The 25,746-nt window shown below is 62.8% G+C and overlaps 1 protein-coding gene across 1 annotated transcript in view; it reads left to right on the top strand.

The window, feature by feature from the left end:
- AMZ1 (archaelysin family metallopeptidase 1) overlaps nt 1-25,023 on the top strand; it is a 33,826-nt gene extending 8,803 nt beyond the window's left edge. The window contains exons 2-7 of the mRNA XM_013047770.2: nt 4,734-5,260; nt 17,585-17,752; nt 20,023-20,151; nt 20,459-20,628; nt 21,110-21,286; nt 22,849-25,023. Coding sequence (XP_012903224.1) covers nt 4,957-5,260; nt 17,585-17,752; nt 20,023-20,151; nt 20,459-20,628; nt 21,110-21,286; nt 22,849-23,406 — 1,506 coding nt within the window. The 5' untranslated portion in view covers nt 4,734-4,956 and the 3' untranslated portion in view covers nt 23,407-25,023. The remainder of the gene's footprint in view (nt 1-4,733; nt 5,261-17,584; nt 17,753-20,022; nt 20,152-20,458; nt 20,629-21,109; nt 21,287-22,848) is intronic.
- The last annotated feature ends 723 nt before the right edge of the window (nt 25,024-25,746 follow it).

Genomic DNA, 25,746 nt, shown 5'->3' with positions numbered 1-25,746 from the left:
GGGCCTCTGTCCAGTCCGACGGGGACAAGCAGTGCTGTGGGGTTGGGCAGCCTGTCCTTCCAGCAAAGCAGAGGCTGGGACAGGGGACATGGGCACCCTAGAGGTTCGGAGGGGTCGGCTGAATAGCATGGCCAAGGCCCCAGTGTGGAAGGGCCGTGCAGAGTCATCCCTGCCCTCAGGAGAGGACACGTCCCACCCCATGTCCACAGTTCAACGTTCCCTGCTTCGGGGACGCAGTCAGCACATAGGAGCTCGGGCTCCATCGTGAGGCATGGCTCAGAGACACGGGCTGGCTGCCATCCAGCCATGTGGCTCCGTCTGAGGCCCTGGGACCATCACAGTGCCCGCGACATCGCACATCAGAGAGGCTCCCGTGGGACGATGCAGGAGGAGGTCAGGTGTGTCCCGTGCCCCGTGTCCTGCTGCCCTCACCCACACGCAGAGGAGCGTGCCAGAGGGTGGCACAGCCGGGACCGGCACGGAAAGACAGAAGGACTCCAACAGACTTGTGCCCAAGCTGGAGCCTCAGGTCCCAGTGACCTGCCAGCCTGAGCGCGTCTGAGACCAGTGTGGCTGTTCCTCCCAGGCTCTTTGGGCCCCTGGTGGCTGGTGGGGCTGGGGCCGGTGCCAGGATAGGGTGCATGGGGTTTCGCCGGCTGGCGCCAGCCCCATCCCCCCCATATAGTTGCCCGCAGGTGTGCAGGAGTCTCAGGGAAGGAGGTTCGGGGAGAAGACCATGGTTCTCAGTAGATCCTGGACTCCCTACGCGGGATCCACGAGGCCAAAACTGTTCTCGCAACAAAGCTGAGGCCTAATGGGCTGTTTCCTCACACGTAGGCGGGCTTCTCCAGGGGCCACGTGATGCCACATGTGGGGGCGTGTGCTGAAGGTGGCAGAACTTTGTCCTTGTGTTTGACACGTGTCTCGGTTCTAAGTTCAGAGGCGGTCGCTGTCGGCGGCTTAGCCCACGTGTGCCAGAGCTCCTGGGGATCCCCGTGGTCTGTCTGCGTGGCGAAGCCCCAAGAGGCATCGCGGGCTGCGCACGGGGCCTGGCCAGCCTCCTTCAGAACTGCAGGCCACGTTTCCCCAAACTCTGGCACCCGGGTCTGTGCCTGAGGCTCCCAGACGCGCTTTCTGGGCCTTTCCCGTGCCACGGGACTGGGTTCTGTGGGGACGGCGGAACTGAGCCCAAGGTTTACAGTTTGGGTCCGATTCCCACCGGGGACCGACGTGGCAGGGCTGTTGGATGTTTGGTACAGAGGAGGCATTCTTGATTTCCTGGGGCTGTGCCTGGGCTGGGGGGGCGTCCGGGGGCCATGGACCCCAGAGCGGAGTGTGGTGCGGGGGATGTGGGCGAGCACACTGACACGGTAGCCCCTGCAGGGCGGGGAGGAGGACCTGGAAATGAGGCCCAGAGTGAGGCACACTGTCGCGGGAGGCAGGAGAGCCTCTTCCAAAGCCATGGAGCTGTGCATCCCCGGGCAGGTGGCTTCCCCTCTCTGGCCTGCGTCTCCTCGGCTTATACAGTGGGTGAATACTGGCAGCTACGTTTTGGGTAGTTGTGGGTCCTCGTGAGGTGTTGGGTCAAAAACCGAGCTTGGGGTTTACAGGATGGAGGCCCTGGGGAGCTCAGGGTGTGGACTTGGCAGGGGGCCGGGTTGCCGACTGGGGCTGCTTCCGTCTGCCCTTGACACAGGCCCTCCCAAGCGTCCAGGAAAGCCAGGCTGCGCTGAGAGCTAGTTTTTAGACTGCTGTCAATGATGGAAGGATCCCAAGCCGGCTGGGGCAGCAAGGGAATGACTGGGGGTGGTTACAGCTGGTGGGAATGTGTCACAGTCTTACCGGGTGCCCCGAGAACGCTCGTGAGTGGAAGGTGTGGGGAGAGGCGAGGGCGGAGGAACAGGGTCAGGGCACCCATGTCCAGAAATAAACCGTGAGTGTGCATGGTGTCGGGGGCTCAAGGCAGGCCCCCGTCCCCCGCCTGGGATGGTGCCTTTTCCCTCCTGCCCAGGAGGACACTGAGGCCCATAGAGTTGAAAGTCAAAGGGCTCCCTCAACCAGGGTCTCCTGAGCACCCTCTGTCCCCGACCCCCAGAGCCCTGGATGGCGAGGAGCTCACAACCCACGTGGAAAGCTGGCCAGAGGGTCCAGCGTCTGCACAGTATGGTGCTGGCCCACTGGGGGGTAGGTGGGCAAGATGTGCACACGGAGCACCCCCCCACCCCCTCAGGGGGAGGCCAGAGCTCTCAGCACGGCCTTATCCGCGCCTGTCTCTCCATCTCTCCTCCCACCACACTGGTCTCGCTGCCCCTGAAGCTACCACGGGGCCTTAGCACCTGCTCCTTCACTTGGGACACAGGCCCCAGAACTTCCCTGGCCACTTCCAGGCTTTGGGGGCATCGTCTTCTCAGTGGGCCCCCAGACAGCTCTGCCTTTTCTCCCCGGGGCCATTTTTCCTCTTTTAACACCCCCTACCTGGTATCCACTTTTGCTACCTTGTACTGTCTGCCTTACGTCGCTGGAATTTAAGCTCCCGAAGGCCAGGGACTTGTGCCTGTTTGGTCCAGGGGGAGTTGGCCAAGCCCCATGGGTGAGCAGGTGCTCACGGACTGTCCGTCCAATGGAACGGACAAAGGAAGGAGGGAAGCTGACCCTGTGTGCCCTGTGCTGCACCCCCCCCCCAAACACCACCTCCGGAAAGCCAGATCTTCTCTTGGGTCCTTCTGGCTCCATGGAGAGCCTGCCTGTGAGGGCCCCTCCCCAGACCGTGTGATTTGGTCTGTGTGTTCGTGCAGCTGATGCTTTCTCCAGGCAGCTACATGTCTATACCTTGTTGCAAATTGCCAGCTTTGTGCTGGAGTCCGGTGGGGAAGGTGGGGTCCCTGCTGGTCCAGGTGATGGGGGCTTCTGCTGCTCCGGCTGATGGGGGCCCACCTCTCTGGGTGATGGGATGCCCACCACTCTGGGCGATGCGGCTTCAGGTGATGGGGGTTCCCGGGGCTCTGGGTGGTGGTAGCTCCCACTGCTCTGGGTGATGAAGCCCACTATAGGTGCATTCCTGCCCCCCCCCCACCGACTGTTCCCAGCTGGGTGGCTCTACATCGTCGGCTCCCTCTTGGAAATGTGGGTAGCAACAGTCCCACCTCCCCCAGGGTTCAAGTGGAGACGGCCCCACTTGGGACTCAGCGGCGAGTTGTATTGGCTGCTGACCCCTTCGAGCTCAAGGGTCATTGGCAAGACGGTTCTGAAAAACAGTGGGGCCATACGGACATGTGGTGCCTTCTGGGAATCTCTCCTGAGGACATAAACTCAGATCTGTGTACCAAGACGTCCATCACGGCATTTTGGAGGGGCAGTCAGGAAGAAACAGCATTTCTTTAAAGAGTAGTTTCACGCTGAGCGTGGAGCCCAACATGGGGTTCAGACTCCTGACCCTGAGATCAACAATTGGACACTGAACCAACTGAGCCAGCCAGGCGCCCCCCTAAAATGGCTTTTTTCCACAGAATGTCGAAGGACTTGGGGAAATGCTCATCATATACAAAATCGAAAGGACTTAAGCTTGCGTGCAGAATCAGGCCTGATCTCTGTTCTTAAAACACACACGCAGAAGGAAAGATGTGCCTCTGAGGGCTCTCCGTCCCGGCCGGCCCCCGACTCCTCCAGGAACTCCGGAAAACAGGCCAGGGTATCTGTACGGATATATGTTCCAAGAAAACTTGGGAATTCCAGAGGATGCCATGGTGTATACGTGTGTATATTGGTGTGGGTTTGCACAGATGTCTGTGCACACACGTGCCTGTGTGTGTGTTTTCCAGATGAATGTTTTAAGTCAGGGTTAGCCAAAGGGGGTGTGGGCTCATTTCTCCATTCTTCCGCCCAAAACAAGGCCCGTTCCTGTTTTGGGGTTTTGCATCGCTGGCTTGACTTTCTAAACGGAGAGCGGGCCAAGTGCTGTTCTCCTCTGCGTTCTGATCCCCGCCCCCCACCCCGCCGTGCTCTGCTCTGTTACACGTTCGTCTTCTGGCTTCCTCCGTCGTCAGCTCCCTCTGCTGTGCGAGGCTCCCCTGCCCACGGCACACGCCTCTGGATGGAGACAGGAGCCTGCCGTCCACCGGAAACGTGGTAGCATTTCAGGGAGCCTGTGCAGGGAAGGGGCCCCGTCTCCCATGAGCTCGGATGTTCGCGTGCGCACTCAGACTCGCAAGGAGAACGCTGATCTGTGAAGGGACTTTGTCCCCTTCTCCCAGCCCATCTGTCCTCCCCTGTGTCTGCTCTCCCCGCCCTGTCGGTTCCAGCCCTTAAAGCGCTCTTTGTGGCTTGGCCCCATCACCATATTTATAGCTTTCTGTGGTTGGCACGTGTGCCCATGCCTCGCGTGTGCGGGGAAACCTCCGGGCCCGGTGCTGTGCGGGCTCCTGGCCGGCCGGGCGACTCGGGGAGCAGGCTTCCATCCTCGGGCATGCGGGGACCTGCCCGGAAGGCCTCCAGTTGGCACAAGGAGGTGCTGCGGGGCCCCAGGTGATGGGGTGCACAGAGGGACAGGAACGACTGGGTTTCTTCTTGGGGAGGCCCTTCCCCCGGCGTCTGAGGGCAGGTGGGGTGGGGGAGTGGGTGCTGGGTCTCCATGGAGACAGGGGCTGGGGGCTAGAGGAGGAGGACATACGTCCTTCTGTTCCCTGCCGGGTGGGAGGGCCGCATGTGCTCAGTGGGGGCTATCCGCTTCTCCCCAGGGTGCCGCCAGGCCTGGATGTGTCCGTGCCACAGCTCCTTGCTGTCTCAAGGAGACCCCACACAGGGCAGAGCTGGGAGCCCCAGGACGCTGGCCTAGCACCTGTTGGAGGGGAGCTTTCGGTGGTTCCCATCGGCCTGCAGAAGGTTCTGGAAGAGCTGGTGACCGTCCCCAAGGGTGTCCATGGGCCACAGCAGGGGCTGCCCGGAGAGGCCAGGCCCGCCATGCTGCAGTGCAGGCCGGCCCAGGAGTTCAGCTTCGGCCCACGGGCCCTGAAGGAGGCGCTGGTGTCCACTGATCCCACCCTGCAGCAGCGCTACGTGGCCACCTTCACCCCTGCCGAGAGGCTCTTCCTGGCCGAGGCCTACAACCCCCAGAGGACGCTCTTCTGCTCCCTGCTCATCCGCTCTGCCTTCGATTGGCTCCTCAGCCGCCCTGAGGCCCCCGAGGACTTCCAGACCTTCCACGCCTCCCTGCCAGCCCGGAGGCCGGGCCTGGCCCGCAAGCACATCTACTTACAGCCCATAGGTACCAGGCTTGGGGGGCCTGTGGGGGTTGGGGGAGGCAGCTCCGAGCCAGCAGGGCCCCGCGGGGAACTTGGACTCTGGATCTAGGTAGCGACTCTGTGTCCAGACCCCAGGTGGGCCCTGCCGGGAACGGGACAGCGCCAGGGGTTTGGATGTGGGGGTGCGGGCCGGCAGAGGGTACCGGGGCAGGTGAGGACCTGGCTTTGCAGAGGAGGAATAGGCAGGAGAACCTGCGTGTCCCGCCTGCCCTGTGGGACCAGAGGCCCACAGGCACCCCTCCTTCTCCGTGGCCCTGCAGCTATGCCTGGAGATGCTGCCTCCACCCATCACTCCCAAACCATGTACTTGGCTCCTTGTCACCTGCTAGTGACTCCCCAGGGCTTCCTGTGCCCATGTGAGCAGATCACGGGCACCTCGTGAACGTAGTTCTGGATCTGAGGTGGCCCGGGGCTCTGCATTTCCATCCAGCCAGTCCCAGGCCCTCCAGGGTGCCACCCCGGGTCTGTGCCCCTCTGTCCTCCTGCAACACAGCCTGGTGGGGGCTCGCAAAGGGCACCTCGCCCGCCCGGCCTCACCGGCACCCTCCCTGTGTCCCACTCTGCTCCTGCCAGGCAGGTTTTTTGCAGCATTAATCCCGAGGGGCCTCTCTGACCCGCCTCTGCTGCCCCCTCCCTGCCAGCCTTATGGGCTGTGTGACCCTGGGTGAGTCCCTGCTGCCCTTCCCGGAGCTCCCTTGCCCCCCAGACTTCTTATCTTTCCTCTGGGCATTGGCCTTTCCTCCATTTTTCTTTGTCCCTTAAAAAATGTTCCAGCCTTCTTGGACCAGTGGGGATGGGACGATGGGGGAAGGGGTGCTGGACTACTGGGTGCTGCTGGGGGCACTGAGGTGCTGGTGGGGATGCTGGACTGCTTGTTGTTGGGGGGTGGTGCTGGGATGCTGGCAGAGATGCTGATGTGCTAGGTGCTAGCAGGGGTGCTGGCAGAGGTGCTGTGGTGCTAGCTAGGGGGCTGCCGGGGGTGCTGGGGTGCTGGCAGGGGATTCTGGGTTGCCAGCAGGGGTGCTAGGGTACTGGTGGGGGTGTTGTTGGGGTGCTAGTGGGGGTTCTGGGGTACTGGGTACTAGCAGGGGTGCTGGTGGAGGTGCTGGCGGGAGTGCTGGGTGATAGGGTTGGTGGCAGGGGTGCTGGGTGCTAGCAGGGGTGCTAGAGGGAATGCTAGGGTATTGGCAGGAGCTGCTGGGGTCCTGGCAGGGGTGCTAGGGTGCTAGGTGCCAGCAGGGGTGCTAGCAGGAGTGCTGAGGTGCTGGCGGGGTCTGGGGTGCTGGGTGATAGCAGGGGTACTGGTGGGGGTGCTAGGGTGCTAGAAAAGGTGCCAGTGGGGGTGCTGGGGTGTTGGCAGGGGTGCTGGGGTGCTGGTGGGGGCACTGGGGTGCTGGGTACTAGCAGGAGTGCTGACGGGGTGCTGGGTGCAAGCAGGGGTGCTGGGTTGCTGGGTGCTAGCAGGGGAGTGGCAGGGGGTGCTGGTGGGTGTGTTAGGGTGCTGGCAGGAGGTACAGGGGTACTAGTGGGGGTACTGGGTTGTTGGGTGCTAGCAGGAGGCCGGCGGGGGGTGCTGGGATGCTGGCGGGGGTGTTAGGGTGCTAAGTGGGTGCTGGGGTCCTAGTGCTGGTGCTGGGTGATAGCAGGGGTGCTGGTAGGGGTACTCTGGTGTTAGCAGGGGTACTAGTGGGGATGCTAAGGTGTTGGCAGGGGTGTTGGGGTGTTGGCAGAGGTACTGAGGTGCTGGTAGGGGTTTTGGGATGCTGGGTGATAGCAGGGGTGTTGGTGGGGGCCGCTGGGGTGCTGGCGGGGGTATTGGGGCACTGGCGGGTTTGCTGAGTTGCTGCGGGGGTGGTGGGTACTAGCTGGGTACTACCAGGGGTACTGGTGGTGCTGTCGGGGTGCTGGCAAGAGATGCTAGGGTGATGGTGGTGTTGGGTGCTGTTGGGAGTGCTGGGGTGCTGGGTACTAGCTCTGTTGCTGGTTCAGGTGCTGGGTGCTAGCAGGTTTGCTCCGGTGCTGGCAGGGGGCGCTAGGGTGCTGACAGGGTTACTAGGGCACTGGTAGGAGTGCTGAGGTGCTGGCAGGGGTCCTGGATTATGGGGTACTAATAGTGTGGTGGCGGGAGTGCTGGGGTGCTGGTGGGGCTGCTGAGGTTTGCCGAGGGTAATGGTTGCTGGTGGGTTGCTAAAGTGTTGGCTGGGGTGCTGGGGTGCTGGCAGGGGTGCTGGGTGGCTGGTGTGGATGCTGGCATGCTAGTGGGGTACAGGTGTGCTAGTGGGAGTGCTGGGTCCTGGGAGCTAACAGGATTGCTCACAGGGGTGCTGTGGTGTTGGGGGCTAGCAGGGGTGCTGTTGGGGGTGCTAGTGTAGTGCTGGGGTGGGGTGCTGAGGTGCTGGTGGGGGTCCTAGGGTGCTGGGTGTGAGCAGGGCTGCTGGTGGGGGGTGCTAGGGTGCTATGTGCTAGCAGGGGTGCTGGCAGTGGGTGCTGTGTTGCTGGCAGGGGGTGCTTGGGCACTGGCGAGGGTGCTGCAGTGCTGGCAGGGGTGCTAGGGTTCTAAGTGCTAGCAGGGGTGCTGGTGGGGGGTGTTGGAGTGCTGGCTGGGGGTGTTGGGGGGCTGCCAGGTGTGCTTGGGTGCTGGCAGAGGTGCTGGTGGGGATGTTGAGGTGCTGGGTACTAGGATGATTGCTGGTGGGGGTGCTGGGTGCTATTGGGGTTACTGGGGTGCTGGTGGGGGTGCTGAGGTGGTGGCGGGGGTGCTGGTGGGGTGCTGGATGCTGAGGGTGAGATTGGTGCTGGTGGGAGTGCAGGAGTGCTGATGTGGGTGCTGGGATGCTGGTGGTGGGTGCTAGGGGGGTGGTGGTTGCTGGGGTGCTGTGTAGTAGCAGGGGTGCTGGTGGGGGTGTTGAAGTGCTTGTGGGAGTGTTGGGGTGCTAGTGGGAGTGCTGGGGTGCTGGTGGGTTGGATAGGGTTCTAGTGGGGGTGCTGGGGTGTCAGCAGGGGTCCTGTGGTGCTTGTGGGGGTGCTAGGGTGCTGGGTGCTAGCAGGGGTGCTGGCGTGGGTGCTAGGTTGTTACATACTAGTAGGGATGCTGGTGGGGTGCTGAGGTGCTGATAGGGGTGCTGGGTGCTGGCGGGGTTGCTGATGTGCTGGCGGATGCTAGGGTGAGGCACTGGTGGGGTACTGGGGTGCTGGGTGATAGCATGTGTCCTTGGGGTACTGGGGTGCTTGTGCAGTTGGGGTTGTGGTGGGGGTGCTGAGGTGCTGCAGAGGTGCTGGCGGGAGTGCTGGGTGCTAGCAGGGTGTTGGGGGTGTGGGGATGCTGGCAGGGGTGTTAGGGTGCTGGGTGGGTGGTGCTGGCGTGCTTGTGCAGGTCCAGGGGTGCTTGTAGGTATGCTGTGGTGCTAGTGGGGGTGCTGGGTGCTGGCAGGAGGTCTGTGGTGTTGGAGGGGTGCTTTGGTGCTGGCAGGGGTACTGGGGTATTTGGTGTTAGCAGGGGGCTGGTGGGGGTTGCTGGGGTGCCGAAGGGGATGTTAGGGTGCTGGCAGAGCTTGCATGGATGCTAGTGGGGTGCTGGGGTCCTGGGTGCTACCAGGATGCTGGTGGGGAGTGCAGGGATGCCAGTGGGATTTTAGGGTACTGGTAGTGTGCTGGGGTGCTAGTGGGAGTGCTGGGGTACTAGTGGGTGTGTTGGGGTTCTGGGTGCTAACAGGGTGCTGGTGAGGTGCTGGGATGCTGGCAGGGGTGTTAGGGTGCTAGTGGAGGTTTTGGAGGGCTATTGGGGGTGCTGGGTGCAGCAGGGTACTGGAGGGAGGTGCTGGGATATGGGCAAGGGTGTTAGGGTGCTGGTGGGGTTCTGAGTGCTAACAGTGCTTGCAGGGGTGCTGAGGTGCTGGTGGTGGGGCTGGGTGCTAGCAGGGATGCTTAGGTGCTGGTGGGGGTATTGGAGTGCTTGTGGAGTGCTGGGATCCTGGTGGGGTTGCTGGGGTGCAGGCAGGGTGTTGAGGTTCTGGCAGGGGCGATCGGTTGCTGGGTGCTAGCAGGAGGGCTTGCGGGGGTATGGTTATGCTGGTGGGGGTGTTAGAGTGCTGGCAGTGGAGACTGGGATGCTTGTGTGGGTGCAGGGATCCTAGTGGGTGTGCTGGGTGCTGGGGATGCTGGTGTGCTGGTGGGGGTGCTGGTGTGCTTGGTGTTAACAGGGGGCTAGTGGGGGGTGCTGGGGTGCCGGTGAAGGTGTTAGGGTGCTGGCAGAGTTTGCATGGTTGCTAGTGGGGTGCTGGGGTGTTGGGTGCTAGCAGGGTGCCGGTGGGGGGTACAGGGATGTCAGTGGGGTTTTAGGGTGCTGATGGGGTGCTGGGGTACTGGGTGCTAGTAGGAATACTGGTGGGGTGTGCTGATGCTGGTGGGAGGTTTTGGGGTGCTAGTGGGGATGCTGGGGTGCTAGCAGGGGTGCTTGTGGGGGTTGTTGGGATGCTGGAAGGGATGTTAGAGTGCTGGTGGGGGCGCTGGCAGAGTACTGGCGTGCTGGGTGATAGCACGGGTGCTGGCAGGGTACGCTGGGGTGTTTGTGGGTGTGCTTGGGAGCTGGCTTGGGTGCTGGTATGGTGGCAAGGGTGCTGAGGTGCTGGATGCTAGCAGTGGTGCTGGTGGGGGGCTAGGGTGCTGGCAGAAGTTGCTGGGGTGCTAGTTGGGGTGCTGGGGTCCTGGGTGGGTGCAAGGTGCTAGTTGCGAGTGCTGGGGTGCTGGCGGGATGCTTGAGTGCTGGATGCTAGCAGGAGTGTTGGCAGGGATGCTGGGGCACTGGGTGATAGCAGAGATGCTGGCGGGGTTGTTGAGGTGCTGGTGGGGGTACTGGGCTGCTGGGTGATAGCATGGAGCCTTGTAGGGGTACTGGGGTGCTTCTGTTTGTACTGGGGTGGTGGCAGGGGTTACTGAAGTGCTAGCAGTTGTGCTAGGGTGCTGGGTTTAGCAGGGGTGCTGGCGAGAGGTGCTGGGATGCCGGCTTGGGTTTAGGGTGCTGGTGGGACTGCTGGGGTGCTGGGTGCTAGCAGGGCACTGGCAGGGGGTGCAGGGATGCTGGCAGGGCTGCTGGGGTGCTGGTAGTGGGTGCTGGGATGCTTGCTTGGGTACAGGGGTGCTAGTGGGTGTGCTGTGGTGCTAGTGGGGGTGCTGGGTGCTGGCGGGGGGCCTGTGGTGTTAGAGGAGGTGCTGGGGTACTGGTGGGGTTGCTGGGGTACTTGGTGTTAGCAGGGGGCTAGCGGGGTTGCATGGGTGTTAGTGGGGTCCTGGAGTGCTGGGTGCTAGCAGGGTGCTCATGGGGGGTTCAGGGATGCCAGTGGGGTTTTAGGGTGCTGGTGTGGTGCTGGGGTGCTAGTGGAGGTGCTGGGGTGCTGGATGCTAGCAGGGGTGCTGGTGGGGTATGCTAGGATGTGGACAGGGTCTTAGGATGCTGGGGTGCTGGTGGGGGTGCTGGGGAGCTGGATGCTAGCAGGGGTGCTGGTGGGGCATGCTGGGACGCTGGTGGGAATGTTAGGGTTCTGGAAGGAGGGTTTGGGGTGCTAGTGGGGGTACTGGCTGTGTACTGGGTGATAGCATGGGTGCTGGTGGGGCATGGTGGGATGCTTGTGGGTGTGCTGGGGTGCTGGCAGGGTGCTGGTTTAGTAGCAGGAGTGCTGGAGGGCTCGGTGCTAACAGGGATGCTGGCGGGAGGTGCTGGAATGTTGGCGGGGGTGTTAGGGTGCTGGCTGGGTGTGCTGGAGGGCTAATGAGGGTCCTGGTGGGGTTCTAGTGTGCTAGTGGGGGTGTGCTATGGTGCTAGTGGGGGTGTTGTTGCTGACAGGGGTTCTGTGGTGCTGGAGGGGCACTGGCGTGGTTGCTGAGTTGCTGGCAGGAGTGGTGGGTACTAGCAGGGGTGCTAGCAGAGCTGTTGCGGTGCTGGCGGGGATGCTGGGGTATTGGCGGGGTTGCGAGGGTGCTGGTGGGGGTGCTGAGGTGCTGGTGGGGGGTGTTGGGGTACAATAGGGTTGCTGGGTGCTGGCGGGGTGCTGGACATTAGCTGGGCTGCTGGCAGGGTGCTGGGTGCTAGTGGGGTTGCTGAGGTGCTGGCTGGGGTTGCTGGGGTGCTGGCAGTGTGACTAGGGCTCTGGCAGGAGTGCTGAGGGGCTGGCAGGGGTCCTGAGGTGTGGGGTACTAACAGTGGTGGTGGTGGGGATGCTGGAGTGCTAGTGGGGTTGCTGGGGTTTGCGGGGTGTTGGTTGCTAGCGGGATGCTGAGATGCTGGCTGGGGTACTGGAGTGCTGGGTGCTGGGTATTAGCAGGGTGGTGCAGGGATGCCGGCACCAGCACACAGCTGGTGTTCGGATGTTGGTGGGGTGTTAGGGTGCTGTTGTGGGTGTTGTGGGTGCTGGGTGCTAGCAGCGGTGCTGGCAGGAGGTGCTGGGATTCTGGTGGGGGTGCTAGGGTGCTGGTGGGGGGGACTGAGGTGCTAGTGGTGGTGCTGACATCCTGAGTGCTTGCAGGGTGCTGGCGGGAGTGCTGGGGTGCTGGATCATAGCAGGGATGCTGGTGGGGTTGCTGGGTGCTAGCAGGGGTGCTGCTGGGTGTGTTGAGGTACTGGCGGGGGTACTGGGCTGCTGGGTGATAGCATGGGTCCTCATGGAGGTACTGGAGTGCTTGTGGTTGTGCTGGTATGGTGGCAGGTGTGCTGAGGTACTGGCGCGTGGCTGGGGTGTTGGGTGTTAGCAGGGGTGCTCTGGTTCTGGCGGGGTGTGGGAATGCTGGGGTTCTGGCAGGGGTGCTGAGGTGATGGTGGGGATGCTGGGTGTTGGGTGCTAGGGGTGTGCTGCCGGGTGGTGTTCGGATGATGGTGGGGGTGTTAGGGTGCTGGTGGGATGTGCTGGTTGTGGTGTTGGTGTGCTGGGTGCTAGCAGGGTGCTGGGGGGGGTGGGTACTAGCAGGTTTGATGGTGGGGGTGTTGGGTGATAGTGGGGTTACTGGGGTGCTGGTGGGGGGTGCTGGGGTGCTGGCGGGGTGCTGAGTGATAGCATGGGTTCTGGGTATGAGGTTCTGTGTGCTACTGAGTGTCCTGGGGGTGCTGGAGGGCCTGCTGGGTGCTGTCAGAGTTCTGGGTGCTGGAGGTGACACTGGGTGCTGGCAGGGGTGGTGATATGGGTACTGGGGTGCTGGCGGGGTATTGAAGTGCTGGTGGGGGTTCTGGGATGCTAGTGGGAGTGCTGGGGTGCTGGTGGGTTTTATGGGGTGCTAGTGGGGATGCTGAGGTGCCCTGAGGGTGCTGCAGTGCTTGTGGGGGTGCTAGGGTGCTGGGTGCTATTAGGTCCTGGCGTGGGTACTAGGGTGCTGCATATTAACAGGGATGCTGGTGGGGTGCTGGGGTGCTGGTGGAGGTGCTGGGGTGCTAACAGGTGTGCTGGGGTGCTTATGGGGGTGCTGTGGTACTAGGGGGTGCTGGGAGCTGGCAGGATTGCTGAGGTCTAGTGGAGGTGCTAGGGTGCTGGGTGCTAGCAGGGGTGCTTGCTTGCGGGGCTGCTGAGGTGCTGGTAGGGGTACTGGGGTACTGGGTGATAGCATGGGTCCTTGTGGGGGTGCTGGGGTGCTTGTGGAGGTGCTTGCCAGGGCGCTGGGTGCTAGTGGGGTGCTGGCGGAGGTGTTGGGATGCTGGCGGGGGTCTTAGGATGCTGGTGGGGGTGCTGGGGTACTGTGGAGATACTGGGGGTGTTGGGTGCTGGAAGGGGTGTTGTGTTGGAGGGGATACTGAGGTGCTGGTGGGGGTGCTGGGTGCAGGTGGGGATGCTGAGGTGCTGGTGGAGGTTGCTGGGTGCTGGCAGTGTTGCTGGGTGCTGGCAGTGTTGCTAGTGTACTGGGTGCTTGTAGGGGTGCTGGTGCTAGTACAGGAGCTAGCAGGGGTGCTGGGATGATGGATGCTAGCAAGGGTGCTGATGGGGTGTGCTGGGATGTGGATGAGGGTGTTAGGGTGCTGGGGGGTGTTCTGGGGTGCTAGTGGGGTGCTGGGGTGCTGGGTGCTAGCAGGGATGCTGATGGGGTATGCTGGCATACTGGTGGGAATGTTAGGGTTCTGGTGGGAGGGTTTGGGGTACTAATGGGGGTGCTGGGTACTAGCAGGTTGCTGGAGGGTGGTGCTGGGATGCAGATGGAGTTGTTAGGGTGCTGGTGGGGGTGCCTGGTGCTAACAGGGTGCTTGTGAGGGTGCTGAGGTGGTGGTGGTGCTGCTGGGGTGCTGGGTACTAGCGCAGTGCTAGTGGGGGTGCTGGGTTCTAGCAGGTCTGCTAGGGTGCTGTTGGGGGTATGGGGGTGCTTGTGGGGTACTGGGGTACTGGTTTGCTGAGTGTTAGCAGGGGTGCTGGCATGGGTGCTGGCAGGTGGTGCTGGTGTGGGTGCTGGGGTGCTAGGTGCTAACAGGGTGCTGGAGGGGGGCACTGGGTGGCCGGTGGGCTGTTAGGGTGCTGGTGGGGGTGCTGGGGTGCTTGGGTGTTGGTGGGATGCTTGTGTGGTAGTGGGGTGCTGAGGTGCTGGTGGAGGTGCTGGGGCATTGGGTGCTAGCCATGGTCCTGGCAGGAGGTGCTGGGATGCAGGTGGGGGTGCTGGAGTCCTGGTTGCTTGCAGGGTGCTGACAGGGAGTGCTGGGGTGCTGGCAGGAGTACTTGGTGCTGGGTGATAGTAGGGGTGGGCAGGGATGCTGGGGTGCTGAGTGATAGCAGGGATGTTGGCAGGGGTGCTGGGGTGCTAGCAGGTGTGCTAGTGGGGGTGCTGGGGTGTTGGTGGTGGTGCTGCAGTACGAGTGGGGGTGCTGGTGTTTGGTGGGGTTGCAGGGTTGCTAGTGGAGGTGCTGAGGTGCTGGCGGGGGTGCTGGAGTATTGGGTGCTAACAGGGGTGTCTTGGGGGCTGCTGGGGTGCTGATGGGGGTACTAAGGTGCTAGGTGCCGGCAGGGGTGCTGGCAGGGGTGCTGAGGTGCTGGCTGGGGGTCCTGGGGTGCTGGAGGAGGTGCTGGGTACTAGCAGGAGTTCTGGGATGCTGGTGGGGGCGCTGGGTACTAGCGGGGTGTGCTGGGTGCTAGCAGGGTGCTGGTGGGGGTACTGAGTTGCTGGTGGTGGTGCTGGGATGCTGGGTACTAGCAGAGTGCTCGCAGGGGTGCTGGATGCTAAGAGGGGTGCTCTGGTGCTGGCGGGGATGTTAGGGTGCTTGTGGGAGTGCTGGGTTGCTGGCGGGTGTGCTGTGGAGCTGGTGGGATGTTCAGATGGTGATGGGATTGCTGGGGCCTGGGTACTAGCAGGGGTGCTGGCAGATAGTTCTGGGATACTGGCGAGGGTGTTAGGGTACTGGTGGGGGTGCTGGTGGGAGTGCTGGGGTGCTGGGTGCTAGCAGGGTGCTGGTGGGGTTGCTGGGTTGCTTGTGGGGGTGCTGGCTGTGTACTGGGTGATAGCATGGGTGCTGGTGGGGTGTGGTGGGGAGCTTGTGTTTGTGCTGGGGTTCTGGGGGGTGCTGGTGTGGTGGCAGGGGTGCTGGAGTGCTGGGTGCTAGCAGGGGTGTTAGTGGGAGGTACTAGAATGCTGGCAATGGTTTTAGGGTGCTAGGTGGGTGTGGTGGGGTGCTAATGAGGGTGCTGGTGGGGTTTCTAGTGTGCTAGGGTTATAGTAGTGGGAGTGCTGGTCGCTGACAGGGGTGCTGAGGTGTTGGAAGGGGTGCTGGGGTGCTGGTGAGGGTACTGGGGCACTGGTGGGGGTGCTGAGTTGCTGGTGGAGTGGTGGGTACTAGCAGGGGTGCTGGTGGGGCTGCTGGGGTATTGGTGGGGGTGCTAGGGTGCTGGCGGGGGTTGCTGGTATACAAAAGGGTTGCTGGATTCTGGTGGGGGTCTGGGTCCTGGTGGGGTGTTGAGGTGCTGGTGGGGGTGCTAGGGTGTTGGGTGCTAGCAGGGGTGTTGGCAGGGGTGATACGGTGCTGGGGGTGCTGGGTGATAGTGGGGGTACTGAGTGCTGGTGTGAGTGCTGAGATGCTGCTATGGGTTCTAAGATGCTAGCAGGGGTTTGAGGTGCTGGCGGGGTGCTGGGGTGCTGGGTACTAGCAGCGTTGCTTGTGGGGGTTCTAGGTGCTAGTGGGATTGCTGGGGTGCTGGCAGAGATTCTGGGGTGCTTGGAGCCATCAGCAATGCTGGAGTGCTTGGTGCCTGATGGGGTGCTGGGTGGGGGGTGCTTGGGTGCTAGTGGTGTGTACTGGGGTGTTGGCGGGTGTTCTGAGATGCTGGCAGTGGTGCTGGGGTGCTGGGTACTAGCAGTGGTGCTGGCGGGGTGCTAGGGTGCTGGGTGCAGGCAGGGTGCTGGCAGGGGTGCTGAGGTGCTGGCAAGGCTGCTGGGGCATTGGTGGGGGTGCTGGGTGCTAGCAGGAGTGCTGGTGGGGGTGCTGAGGTGCTAGTGAGGGTGCTGGGGTGCTGGTAGGGGGTGCTGGGTTACAAATGGTGCTGGGGTTCTGTTGGGGTGCTGCAGTGCTAGTGGGTGTGCTGGGTGCTGGTGGGGGCAGGGGGTGCCTGTGGGCAATGCTGGGGCGATGGTGGTGCTGGGTGCTGGTGGGGGTGCTGAGGTGCTGACAGGGGTCCTAGGGTGCTGGGTGTTAGAGGGGTACTAGCAGGGGTGCTGAGGTGCTGGCAGGGGTGCTGGGGTGCTGGCAATAAGCTGGGTTCCTAGCGGGGTTGCTGGGTGTTAGTGGGGTTGCTGGAGTGCTAGTGGGGTTGCTGGTGTGCTGGTGTTAGCAGGGGTGCTGGCACGTGTGCTGGGATGCTGGTGGGGATGTTAGGGTTCTGGTGGAAGGTGCTGGGGTGCTTGGTGCTAGCAGGGTGCTGGCGGGAGTTGCTGGAATGCTGGTGGGTGTGTCAGGTGTCTGGTGGGAGTGCTGGAGTGCTAATGGTGGTGCTAATGGTGGTGCTAGCGGTGTGCTGGGGTGTGGGTAGTGGTGTTAGGGTACTGGTGGGGTTGCTGGGTGCTAGCAGGGGGCTGGCAGGGGGGCTGGCAGGGGTGCTGAGGTGTCAGTGGGGTTGCTGAAGTGTTGGTGGGGGTGCTGGGGTGCTGGGTACTAGCAACATTGCTGGCAGGGGTGCTGGCAGGATGTGCTGGGGTGCTAGTGGGGGATGCTGGGGTGCTGATGGGGTTGTTGGGGTACTGGTGGGAGTGCTGAGATGCTGGCAGGGTTGCTGGGGTGCTGGGTACTAGCAGTGGTTCTGGTGGGATTGCTGGGGTGCTAGTGGGGGTGCTGGGGTGTTGGAGGTATTGGTTACTGGTGTGGTGCTGGGGTGCTGGGTGCTCACAGGATGCTGGCAGGGGTTGGGGTGGGGGAGTGCTAGTGGGAGCGCTGGGTGCTAGTGGGAGTGCTAGGGTGCTGGGTACTAGCGGGGATGCTGGCGGGGGTGCCGGATTGCTGGTGGGGTACTGGAGTGCTTGGTGTCAGCAGGGGTGCTGGCTGGGTGTATGTCCTTGCTGGTGTGGGTACTTGGTGCTGGGTGATAATGTGGGTGCTAGGGTGCTACATAGTAGCAGGGATGCTGGCGGGTTCCTGGGTGCTAGTGAGGGTCCTGGGGCACTTGCTGAGGTGCTGGGGTGCTGGTTGTGTTGCTATGGTGCTAGTGAGGGTATTGGGGTACTGGCAGTGGTGCTGGATGTTGGTGGGAGTGCTGGGCGCTGGAGGGGGCACTCGATCCTGGCAGGGTTGCTGGGGTGCTGGTCGGTGTGCTGGGTGCTAGCAGAATTGTTGGCAGGGGTGCTCAGGTGCTGGCTGGCAGGTGGTGCTGGGATGCTAATAGCTGGTCCTGGGTGCTAGCGGGGGTGTTGGGTGCTAGCAGGGGTGCTAGTGGCAGATGCTGTATGCTGGTAGAGGTGCCGTGGTGCTGACAGGAGGTTACTAGGTGCTGGCTGCAGTGCTGGGGTACTTGCAGGGGTGCTGGCTGGGGTACTGGTGCTTGTAGGGGTGCTGGCAGGGTGCTGGATGCTAGTGGGGGTGTTGGGGTTCTGGGGCACTGGCTGAGGTGCTGGGGTGCTGGTGCTGGGGTGCTAGCAGAGATGCTGGTGGGTGCTGGGGTGTGGTGGGGGGTGCTGGCCGGGGTGTTGGGTTGCTGGGGGCTGGGGTGCCTGGCACTGGGGGTGTGCTGGGTGCTGGGGTGCTGTGTGCTGGCACACTGGTGCTGGGGTGCTGGGGTGCTGGGTACTGGGGGGGTTGCTGGGTGTGACCGGTGGGGGCCCAGGCGGCTGATGCACTGCCCCGCCCCCAGATCTGAGCGAGGGTCCGGCGGGCAGCGGTTTGCTGGAGCACCTGAGGAACTGCACGGAGGCCTTCTTCTTGGGCTTGCAGGTCCGCTGCCTGCCCTCGGTGGCGGCCGCGTCCATTCACTGCTGCTCGCGTCCCAGCCAGGACTCGGACAGGCTCCAGCTGCACACAGGTGGGCGAGCGCGGCGGGGCGCAGCCTCTGCCACTTCGCATGGGGCCCTTTCCAGGAGGCAGAGGGCGGGAGGAAGACCCCCGGGGGGAGGCAGGAATCCCTTCCCCCTCTTTGCTGGGGGAGCCTCTATTTCCCAGCCTTGGGAGGGGGAGGGTGGGGCAGAGTTGCCTTCCCTCTCCCGCGGGTGTGGGGCGGGACTCCCAGCCCCGAGTCCACGGGGAAGCCCCAGGGCGCACCAGGCCGGTGAAGCAAGCCCTCCTCCGGCTGCCCGCTGCATTGCACGGCCTCGCTCCAGCCTTTAGTCTTGTGTGCGTCCAGAAGACCCCTCCCTGTGCCCCCGCAAATCCCCAGGCAGCTCAAGAGCGGCGGGCGGGGGGGGGTGTGTGTGGCACAGATGGACCGGAGGCTCTCAGATCTCAGATGCATGGGACAGCCCGACACAAGTCTAGGGGCCCCCAGCAGGGGCAAATGCCACGTCTGGGGTGCACCGGGGTCTTTCGTCAGCGACGGGAACCCCCAGCGGTGCTCTTCCTTCCCACTCGGGGCTCTACCTGGATGTGCAATACCTCCCCTGTGCGTTACCTCCCCTTGGTCTGGTACCTTCTTGGTGCCCCTGACCGATCCCCTCCACCGCACCATGCACGCCGTGACCCCGTGCCCCGAATTCTGCATTTCACGTCTCCTCTTGTGCATTTCTATAGTTTCTCATGGATTCTTTCTCAAACGAGCAGTGTCACTTCTAAAAATACCGACTTCCTGCTGGAATTTAAGCTCTGTATTCAAACCATGAACGGGGCTGCTGGGGGCTGCTTCCACCACCTGGAGCGCGCCCGCGGTTCTCTGCTCGCTCTGCCTTCCTGTCGGCATCTCTTGTTATTTTTCATCGTTAGCCATCTTAATTGGAAAGTTAGTTTAACTTTGAGAAGAACTCGTGGCCTGGGACGATGTGATCGGCTCTAGGGAGGCTTCTGGATGTCCTCTGCCAGGTACGGGCAGGTGGTGCCCGAGACAGAGGCGGGCAGTTTTTCCGGGCCACCCACGGCCCTGGGAGTCCAGCCTGCACTCCCCGCACCCGGACCAATCCCAGAAGCAGCTCAGCCTTAAGCTTCCTGCTCCAATCCTCCCCCCTCCCCTCATCCCTGTTCTGATTTCTCATCAGGTCTCTGGTTTTTCTTAAATCCTGTTTACGGAGGCATAATTCACGTGTAGGGAAATTGTCCCTTTGTAACAGCTCTGTGAGCCTTGACGACCACACCTGTAACCTAGTCGCCACCGTGACCAGGAGAAAAGTTTGCTTTGTACCCCCCCCATCCCCAGGATGGGCTTGGTGTCCCCTGTGGCCATTGCCACCCTACCTAGGACACTTTAAGAAGCCTTTTTGCGTTTCACTCGGCTTATCTGGTCCTCCTCGGCAGGAGGCGAGCTCACAGTCCTCAGTGTGCATTAACAAGGAGCCCATTACGGGCATGGACTTTTCAGGGGGGCAGGGAGTTCTTGGCTGGGGCATGTGCTGTCCTGATGCTGGTGGGTCCTTCCTGTGTGCCAGGTTTCAGGTTTGGCCACTGAGACCCTCTTCTGGTCCTAGACCTTGCTGGCTCTTTGCCCCTGCCTACGGGACACAGCCCTGCTCGAGGCTCGGTCCTGGACTGCTGTGTCTCTGCCCACCACCATCACCTTCAGGTCTCTCTGATCCTCTCTGCCTCGTCCTCTGAAGACCCTAATGACTGCCCTGAGCCCACCCAGAAAATCCAGAGTAACTTCTGGTTTTTAAGGCTTTTAATTTAATCATGTCCACAGCATCCCTGCTGCTTTATGAGGCAGCACATTCACAGGCCCTGGGGACTCGGATACATGGGTCTCTGGGGCTCTTGCTGTATCTGGTGGCTGCCGGGGCACTGTCCCCTGAACACTGGTCCCATTGGTCAAGTGGCCTTCCTGGCGTCCCCACTGGGATGTATCTGGGCCTCTCAACTACCCCGTCCGAGCCAGCTCTTCTGAGTTTTGGAAATGGAGACCCTGAGGGCCTGCTCACGTGACCCCGGCTGCCTGACCCTGAGGCCCAGGCCTGTGGCTCCTGCTCTGTGTTGTGCAGTGTGGCTGCTGGGACTTCCCACCTCGGACCATGAGCTTCTTGTGGAATGTGGCCAGCTTGTACCTGACTTAGGGAGGGCCTGGCCACAGGCAGAGGAAGAGAACAGTCCGGAACCTGGGCTGGGGAGACAGGGGCCCGGCCGCCCCCTCACCGCCCCTCGGGCCCTCTCCCCTTGCAGACGGCATCCTGTCTTTCCTGAAGAACAGCAAGCCGGGGGATGCGCTGTGCGTGCTGGGCCTCACGCTGTCTGACCTGTACCCTTGCGAGGCCTGGAGCTTCACCTTCGGCAAGTTCCTTCCAGGCCACGGTGAGCCGGCGCCCCGGCAGCCCCTGCCCCAGCCGTGCTTAGGGGTGGGTGGGCGCACCCTGGGGTGCAGGGGTGGGGCAGCAAGTGTATGGGAGCCCTAACTCTCCTGGGAGGACAACACCCTACCTGGAAACTGTTCCAGAATGCACACCCCCAAGTCCTGCCTCCTCTCGGGCAGGGACCTCGCGGTGGCCTTTGTGGAGGCGCGCTGGCAGGGCCGGGCTCCAGAACCCATGTATCCCAAGGACAGGGTGGCTTTGCTCCCAGGCTCCCCATGAGATGCCGCCTTGTGTCTTGTTTCTCCCAGAGGTAGGCGTCTGCAGCTTTGCCCGGTTCTCGGGGGATCTCTTGCCATCGGGACCCCGCGCCTCTGATCCAGCCTTGGTGGAGGTGGCCACAGATGACCCTGTGACTCCCGGGCAGGACGGAGGCCCAACTGTGTGCTTCAGTGCCCTGGGGATGGTCCAGTGCTGCAAGGTGGGCAGGGAGGCCAGGGCGTGGGGTCAGTGCACGGGGCGGGGGGGGGGGGGGGGGGAGGAGATGGGGCAGCAAGAGGATGGAAGGCCCGGGGGCTCTGGTGAGTTCAGGCCACAGCTGAGGATGGGCAATCAGCCAGAAGGGCCTGAGCGCTCCAAACAGCCCCATGCCGAAGGCCAGGCTGTCCAGAGCACAGACAACAGGGCTTGGAGCCGCCCACACCTTTGCCTGAGCTCACGCAGCTGGGAGTAGGCAGGGTTGGGGTGTGAACCTGTTTGCTGCCCCAGCTCCCGTGCTGGGTGGGCCCTGGGTGCTCCGGAGCTGCCCACCTGTGCCCTGTGCCGTCGGGAGCAGGGGCGAGGGCACAGGGCCTGCTTCCTGGCCATGGGGGCTCCTGTGGGCGCCGACCCCAGCATTGGGGGCTTGGCTGGTGGCCAGGGTCACGGCGGCAAGGGCAATGCTGCTATGTGGTCTCCCTCAGGTCACATGTCATGAGCTCTGCCATCTCCTGGGGCTGGGGAACTGCCGCTGGCTGCACTGCCTCATGCAGGGGGCGCTCAGCCTGGATGAGGCCCTGCGGCGGCCCCTGGACCTCTGTCCTATCTGTCTGCGGAAGCTGCAGCACGTCCTCGGCTTCAAGCTTGTCGACAGGTACAAGGTGAGCCGCCGGCGCGCTGGCAGGGAGAGAGGGCATCTAAGTGCCCTAGGAGGCCTCGTGCATGGTATCAGGGGGCAGCAGGCCGAGAGTTGGGCCCTGTGGGCGAGACCTTCAGGCCAAGTGAAACAGACCCCTGTGCCAACCTCCTGGCCTCCTGCTGGTGCTGGGCAGTGTTCATGGCCCTCGCCGGGCGCCAGGCCCACGGTCTGCACCCAGTGATGGGGGCTGTGGCTATCAGGTTGCTGCTCTGTGGGAGGGAAGAGGGGCAGATGGTTTTTCTCTCTCAGGCCACGCTCTCTGAGCGCTGGTCAGGTGCTGGGCCTATCCTAACACTTCCTGCATCTGCTCAGGGCCCCTCCGGCATCGCACAGGGCCCAAGCCGCCCCCTCCAGCTTCCCCCCAGTCTGCCAGGCCAGCCCCTGGGAGGAGGAAGCCCTTGCAGGCGCTGGGGAGGTGGCCAGGCCAAGCTTGCGGGTCAATGCTGCCCTCTGCTGTCGCCTCAAGGCGCTGCCCGCAGCAGGGTCCCAGACCCGTCCAGGGGCCCAGGGACCCAGGGAGAGGGCTTCACCACTGTCCTGGGGGAGGCGATAAGTGGTGGTTTTCTGGTGAAGGTGGGGAATGCCAGACTCCATTTTGGACAGGTTCTCAGGCAGGAGGGAGTTTCTGACCTCGCCCCTCTGGACGGGAGGGCCTGCCTCTCTCAGGCTCCTAGGAGTGCTGCCGCGCAGGGACCCCACTTTGACGACTGCTGACCTAGCAGGCTGGGTGTTTCCAAGTCCCAGAGATGCCTCCCGATGCAGATCTTTTCTGGGTGACTGGGAAATGGGCTCTCCAGTCCAGGTGGAAGGCCCCCCCCCAACACAGCCCTACTGAGGACTTAGGGGGCGGGGGCTCACGCTGCAGGGCACGTGTAGAGAAGGTGGCTGGCTCTGGCTGATGAAAAGCAGGGGTGTCTTCACTTGTGTCCCTCCTCGGGCCTGCGTTCCCCTGACCCGGCGCTCCCCCCTTCTGCACACACCCCTGCCCAGGAAGGGAGCCTGTTCTGGAGCCTCACCCATGTGACTGGAGGGTCTCAGAGGAGGAGGAGGACGGGGGCCCTGGAACCCGGGTCGGTCCCTGGACGCTCTGGCAGTGACCGAGTGCTGATGGAGGGCTGGGCGGGGAACAGTCCTTGCTGTGCCCTTGTTCCGGTCAGTGGGGTGCTGGAAACACCGACCAAGCCTCAGAGGGGTGTGGGGGATACTGGGAGCAGTGCTGGGAAGGGCTATCTAGCACGTGGTCACAGGTGTGTTCACCATGCAGACACCAGACGGAAGTGAGAGCAAAGATCAGAAAAGTAAGACCATGTGCAGGAGAAGTTCTGAGTATTTATTGCTCTTAATACAGTGTGAGTTAAATTGAACTTCAGGCATGCGCGGCTTCTGAGTGTTTGCATCGGGAGCCCTGGGGGGCCCGGGCTGGTGGGGGCAGGGTGGTCCCCCACAAAGGGGCTGGGTCTTAGGGCAGCACTCTGGCTCAAGTGGCGGCAGCCACACAGCCCAGCCTCTGTCTCTCCCTCCCAGAGACTTTACGCCTGGACTCAAGCGGGGATGCGGCCTCGAACCAGCCAGGATGCGGGGGCGGCGTCTGCGGCGGACACCCTGCCCGGCAGCACAGACTCGGGTCTGAGCTGCGGGAGCGCGTCAGAGCCGGGCAGCAGCCTGTCGGAGCCCCTAACCCCTGACGCGGGGAGCCACAGCTTCTCTGTGGGGCCGGAGCTGGAGCACGAGGAGGGGCTGGGCTCGCTGGCCATCCCTGAGAGCCCGCCGCAGCTCGGGCCCCCGTGCGAAGCCATCGAGGAGCACGGGCAGTGGCTGGCGCTGTGCATCCGGGCCCTGGAGCGGGAGGTGACAGAGGAGGATCTGGCCCAGGTGGACGGGGCTGTGGATGCCTTGGCCGGGTGGGGGATGTTCACGGGGCAGCTCCCCGCACCCCGGCCCGGCCTGCCCTGCAGCCGCGACGGCCTGGGGCTGCGCAGGGTCCTGGGGGGCACGCTCTCCTCCCTGCGGAGGAAGCTGAGCACGCGCAGACTGGCCAGGGCGGGGTCGTCCCCCTGTCGCTGGAGAGCCGAGGAGAATTAACCCGGAAGCCCATCCGTCTGTCGCCGTGCACCCCCAGGATCAGCGGCAGTCCTGGGTCCGGTCCCCAGGGTACCAGCAGAGAGTCTTCAGGCCCAGCATGGACGGCACTGGGGACTCTGGGCCTCCCTCGCCCGCCCCACTGGAGCAGAGGCTGCCTGGGGCAGAAGCCAGGCTGCATGCCCCGGGGGAAGTGAGGGGCTTACGGTTTGGCCAACCCCATGCAGGCAGGGCTGGCCCAGCCTTCTGAGCCTCAGGCTGCACGCGGTGCCTGCAGAGGCTGCCGGGCAGGGTCGCAGTGACCGAGGCCCTCCGTGCCCCTGACCTGGTCACCTGCTGTCCCCTGCAGTGGTGAGAGCAGTGTGGGCTGCGGACAAGGGGCGCCGCTGGGGTCTCAGATCCTGGCATTTACGGGGTCGTCGTGGACTCTTTGGACTCCTTTTCATGAGGGCTGGGCCGAGGTGGCCAGCTTATCTGGGGTGTCTGTGTCCCTTTGCTTCTGTCACACGTTTCCTGAGCTGAAGCTTGGGCGTGCATGGGTGTCTGCCAGCTCCGTCCTAGTTCTGTGTGTCTGTGTAGCAGCAGAGGGAAGGTTCCCGGCCCCCAGCAGTGCGCCTACAGCTACGTCTCCCTCCTGGAAAGAGACCAGACAGGGGTGCTCTTACACTCTGGGGCTAGCTTTACAGTCTGGGGGCTTTCCTAAGAAAAGCTGCAAAATACAACCCATTTCGAGGATCTCCTTCCCCAGCAAGCAGGCCTGAAGCTTCCTGTCTGCAGACTCCAGGTAGGAGCACAGGGTCCCAGGCCCGCAAAGCACTGAGCGCAGGTGTGGGCTCCAGGTCAGGGTCCTGGGGGCCACAGGCATCTCCATGACCAGGAGGTCAGGGAGGGAAATGGGGAGAAGCCAGCAGAGGAAGGCTTGTGCCTGGGGAGCTGTTGCCGTGAACACAGCCCCCAACCTTCGTTCGTGCCTTAAAGCCCCAACCCTGCACTTAGAGCTAAGGCATTTGCATTGGGGGCAGAGTCTGTAGGAAGGAAGGTCGGCTGCATGGAGGGCTGGCTCCTGGGGCTCAGGCCCACGGGCCCAGGACCTCCGGGAGCACCCCAAAATGCCGCTGCTCCTGTACCTCAGCACAGCCACCCCCCAGGTTCACAGGGAGGGGGTGAACCGTCAGGCAGAGCTGGGGTGAATGGGAACCTGCCCTATCCATGAGCATGGCTTGGACGGGCCCTCCTGCTGCCTCGGTCACGTTACCTGTTTCCCAGTTTCCTTCTGTCTTCTGCAAAAGGTGGGTCTCCAGATGGTAGTGGAGAAGCTAGGATGTGGGGAGGGAGCACTCGGGGCGGAGCCTGGGCCATGGGGGTGGCGGCCTGTCTGCTCTGCCTCCAGGCTGCAAAGGGACAGTGGTTTGAAAGCCAGCTGCTGGAGGGGAACATTGTGAGAATAAAACTTGGAGGAACAGAGGTTCCTTCTGGCATTAAGGAGGCTGGAGGGGTGGGGAGCACTTTGGGACAGTCCCCGGGGCGGTGGCACACGTTATGTGAGTGGAACTGGGTATCGACACACCATGGCTCCCTAGGGGCCTGGTTTTTGTTAATAAACATACAAAGTGGACTGTATTGCCTTCGAGCTCTGTATCCGTCCCCGGTCCCCGTGAGTCCCACATGGGGCTAAAGATACTCCGCGGTCAAGACATCACGTGTATGGTGACTCCCGAGCCTTCCGAAGCAGCTTCAGCACCCATCTAAACAGTTCTGATGAAGGTGGGTATGGCGGCAGCCTCCTCTCCCGGTGGCCACTCCTCCCTGCCCCCGGGTGCACCTTGTGGGCACAGAAGGGCCTCGCTGCTTCACCCCCACAGGGTGCCAGAGTATGGGTCAGAAGGTGGCTGTGGGCCTGGTAACAGTCTCATGGGACAGCAGATTCAGACCTTTCCAAGAGGAATGAACTCTCAAAAAGGCTTAAAAATAACCCCAAACATGCCATGCCTTGGCCAAGCAGCTAATGTTGAACCTAAGAGTCCAAATTTAGATCCCATCAAGTTCAAAAGAGCAGCTACACCATTCCAGGGGTGCGCACACGCACCCACATTCAAGGTCTGAGCCCGGGGCCTTGAGAAGCTGCTTTTGGACTTGACAGGCAGGGGGGGCTGAGGACCCCAATCTACCCGGGAAGGGACAGGCCCATCTTCCTGCAAAGAACCGGCCCCTTCGAGCAGGTCCGTCTAGGCAGCAGGGATGTGTGCCCGTCACTTGTCCCAGACTGCGAGGCTGGAGGGCACACTGGCCTATCTGCTTCCAGCTCTGGGGAAGCATGCAGGGGAAGGCTGAGCAGGAAGGGAA

Source organism: Mustela putorius, unplaced genomic scaffold, assembly GCF_011764305.1.
Source record: "Mustela putorius furo isolate JIRA1106 unplaced genomic scaffold, ASM1176430v1.1 tig00000139_pilon_pilon_pilon, whole genome shotgun sequence".
NCBI classification, from domain to species: Eukaryota; Metazoa; Chordata; class Mammalia; order Carnivora; family Mustelidae; genus Mustela; species Mustela putorius.
Note: the sequence above shows the minus strand (reverse complement) of the source record. Positions and strands in the feature narration are given on the sequence as shown.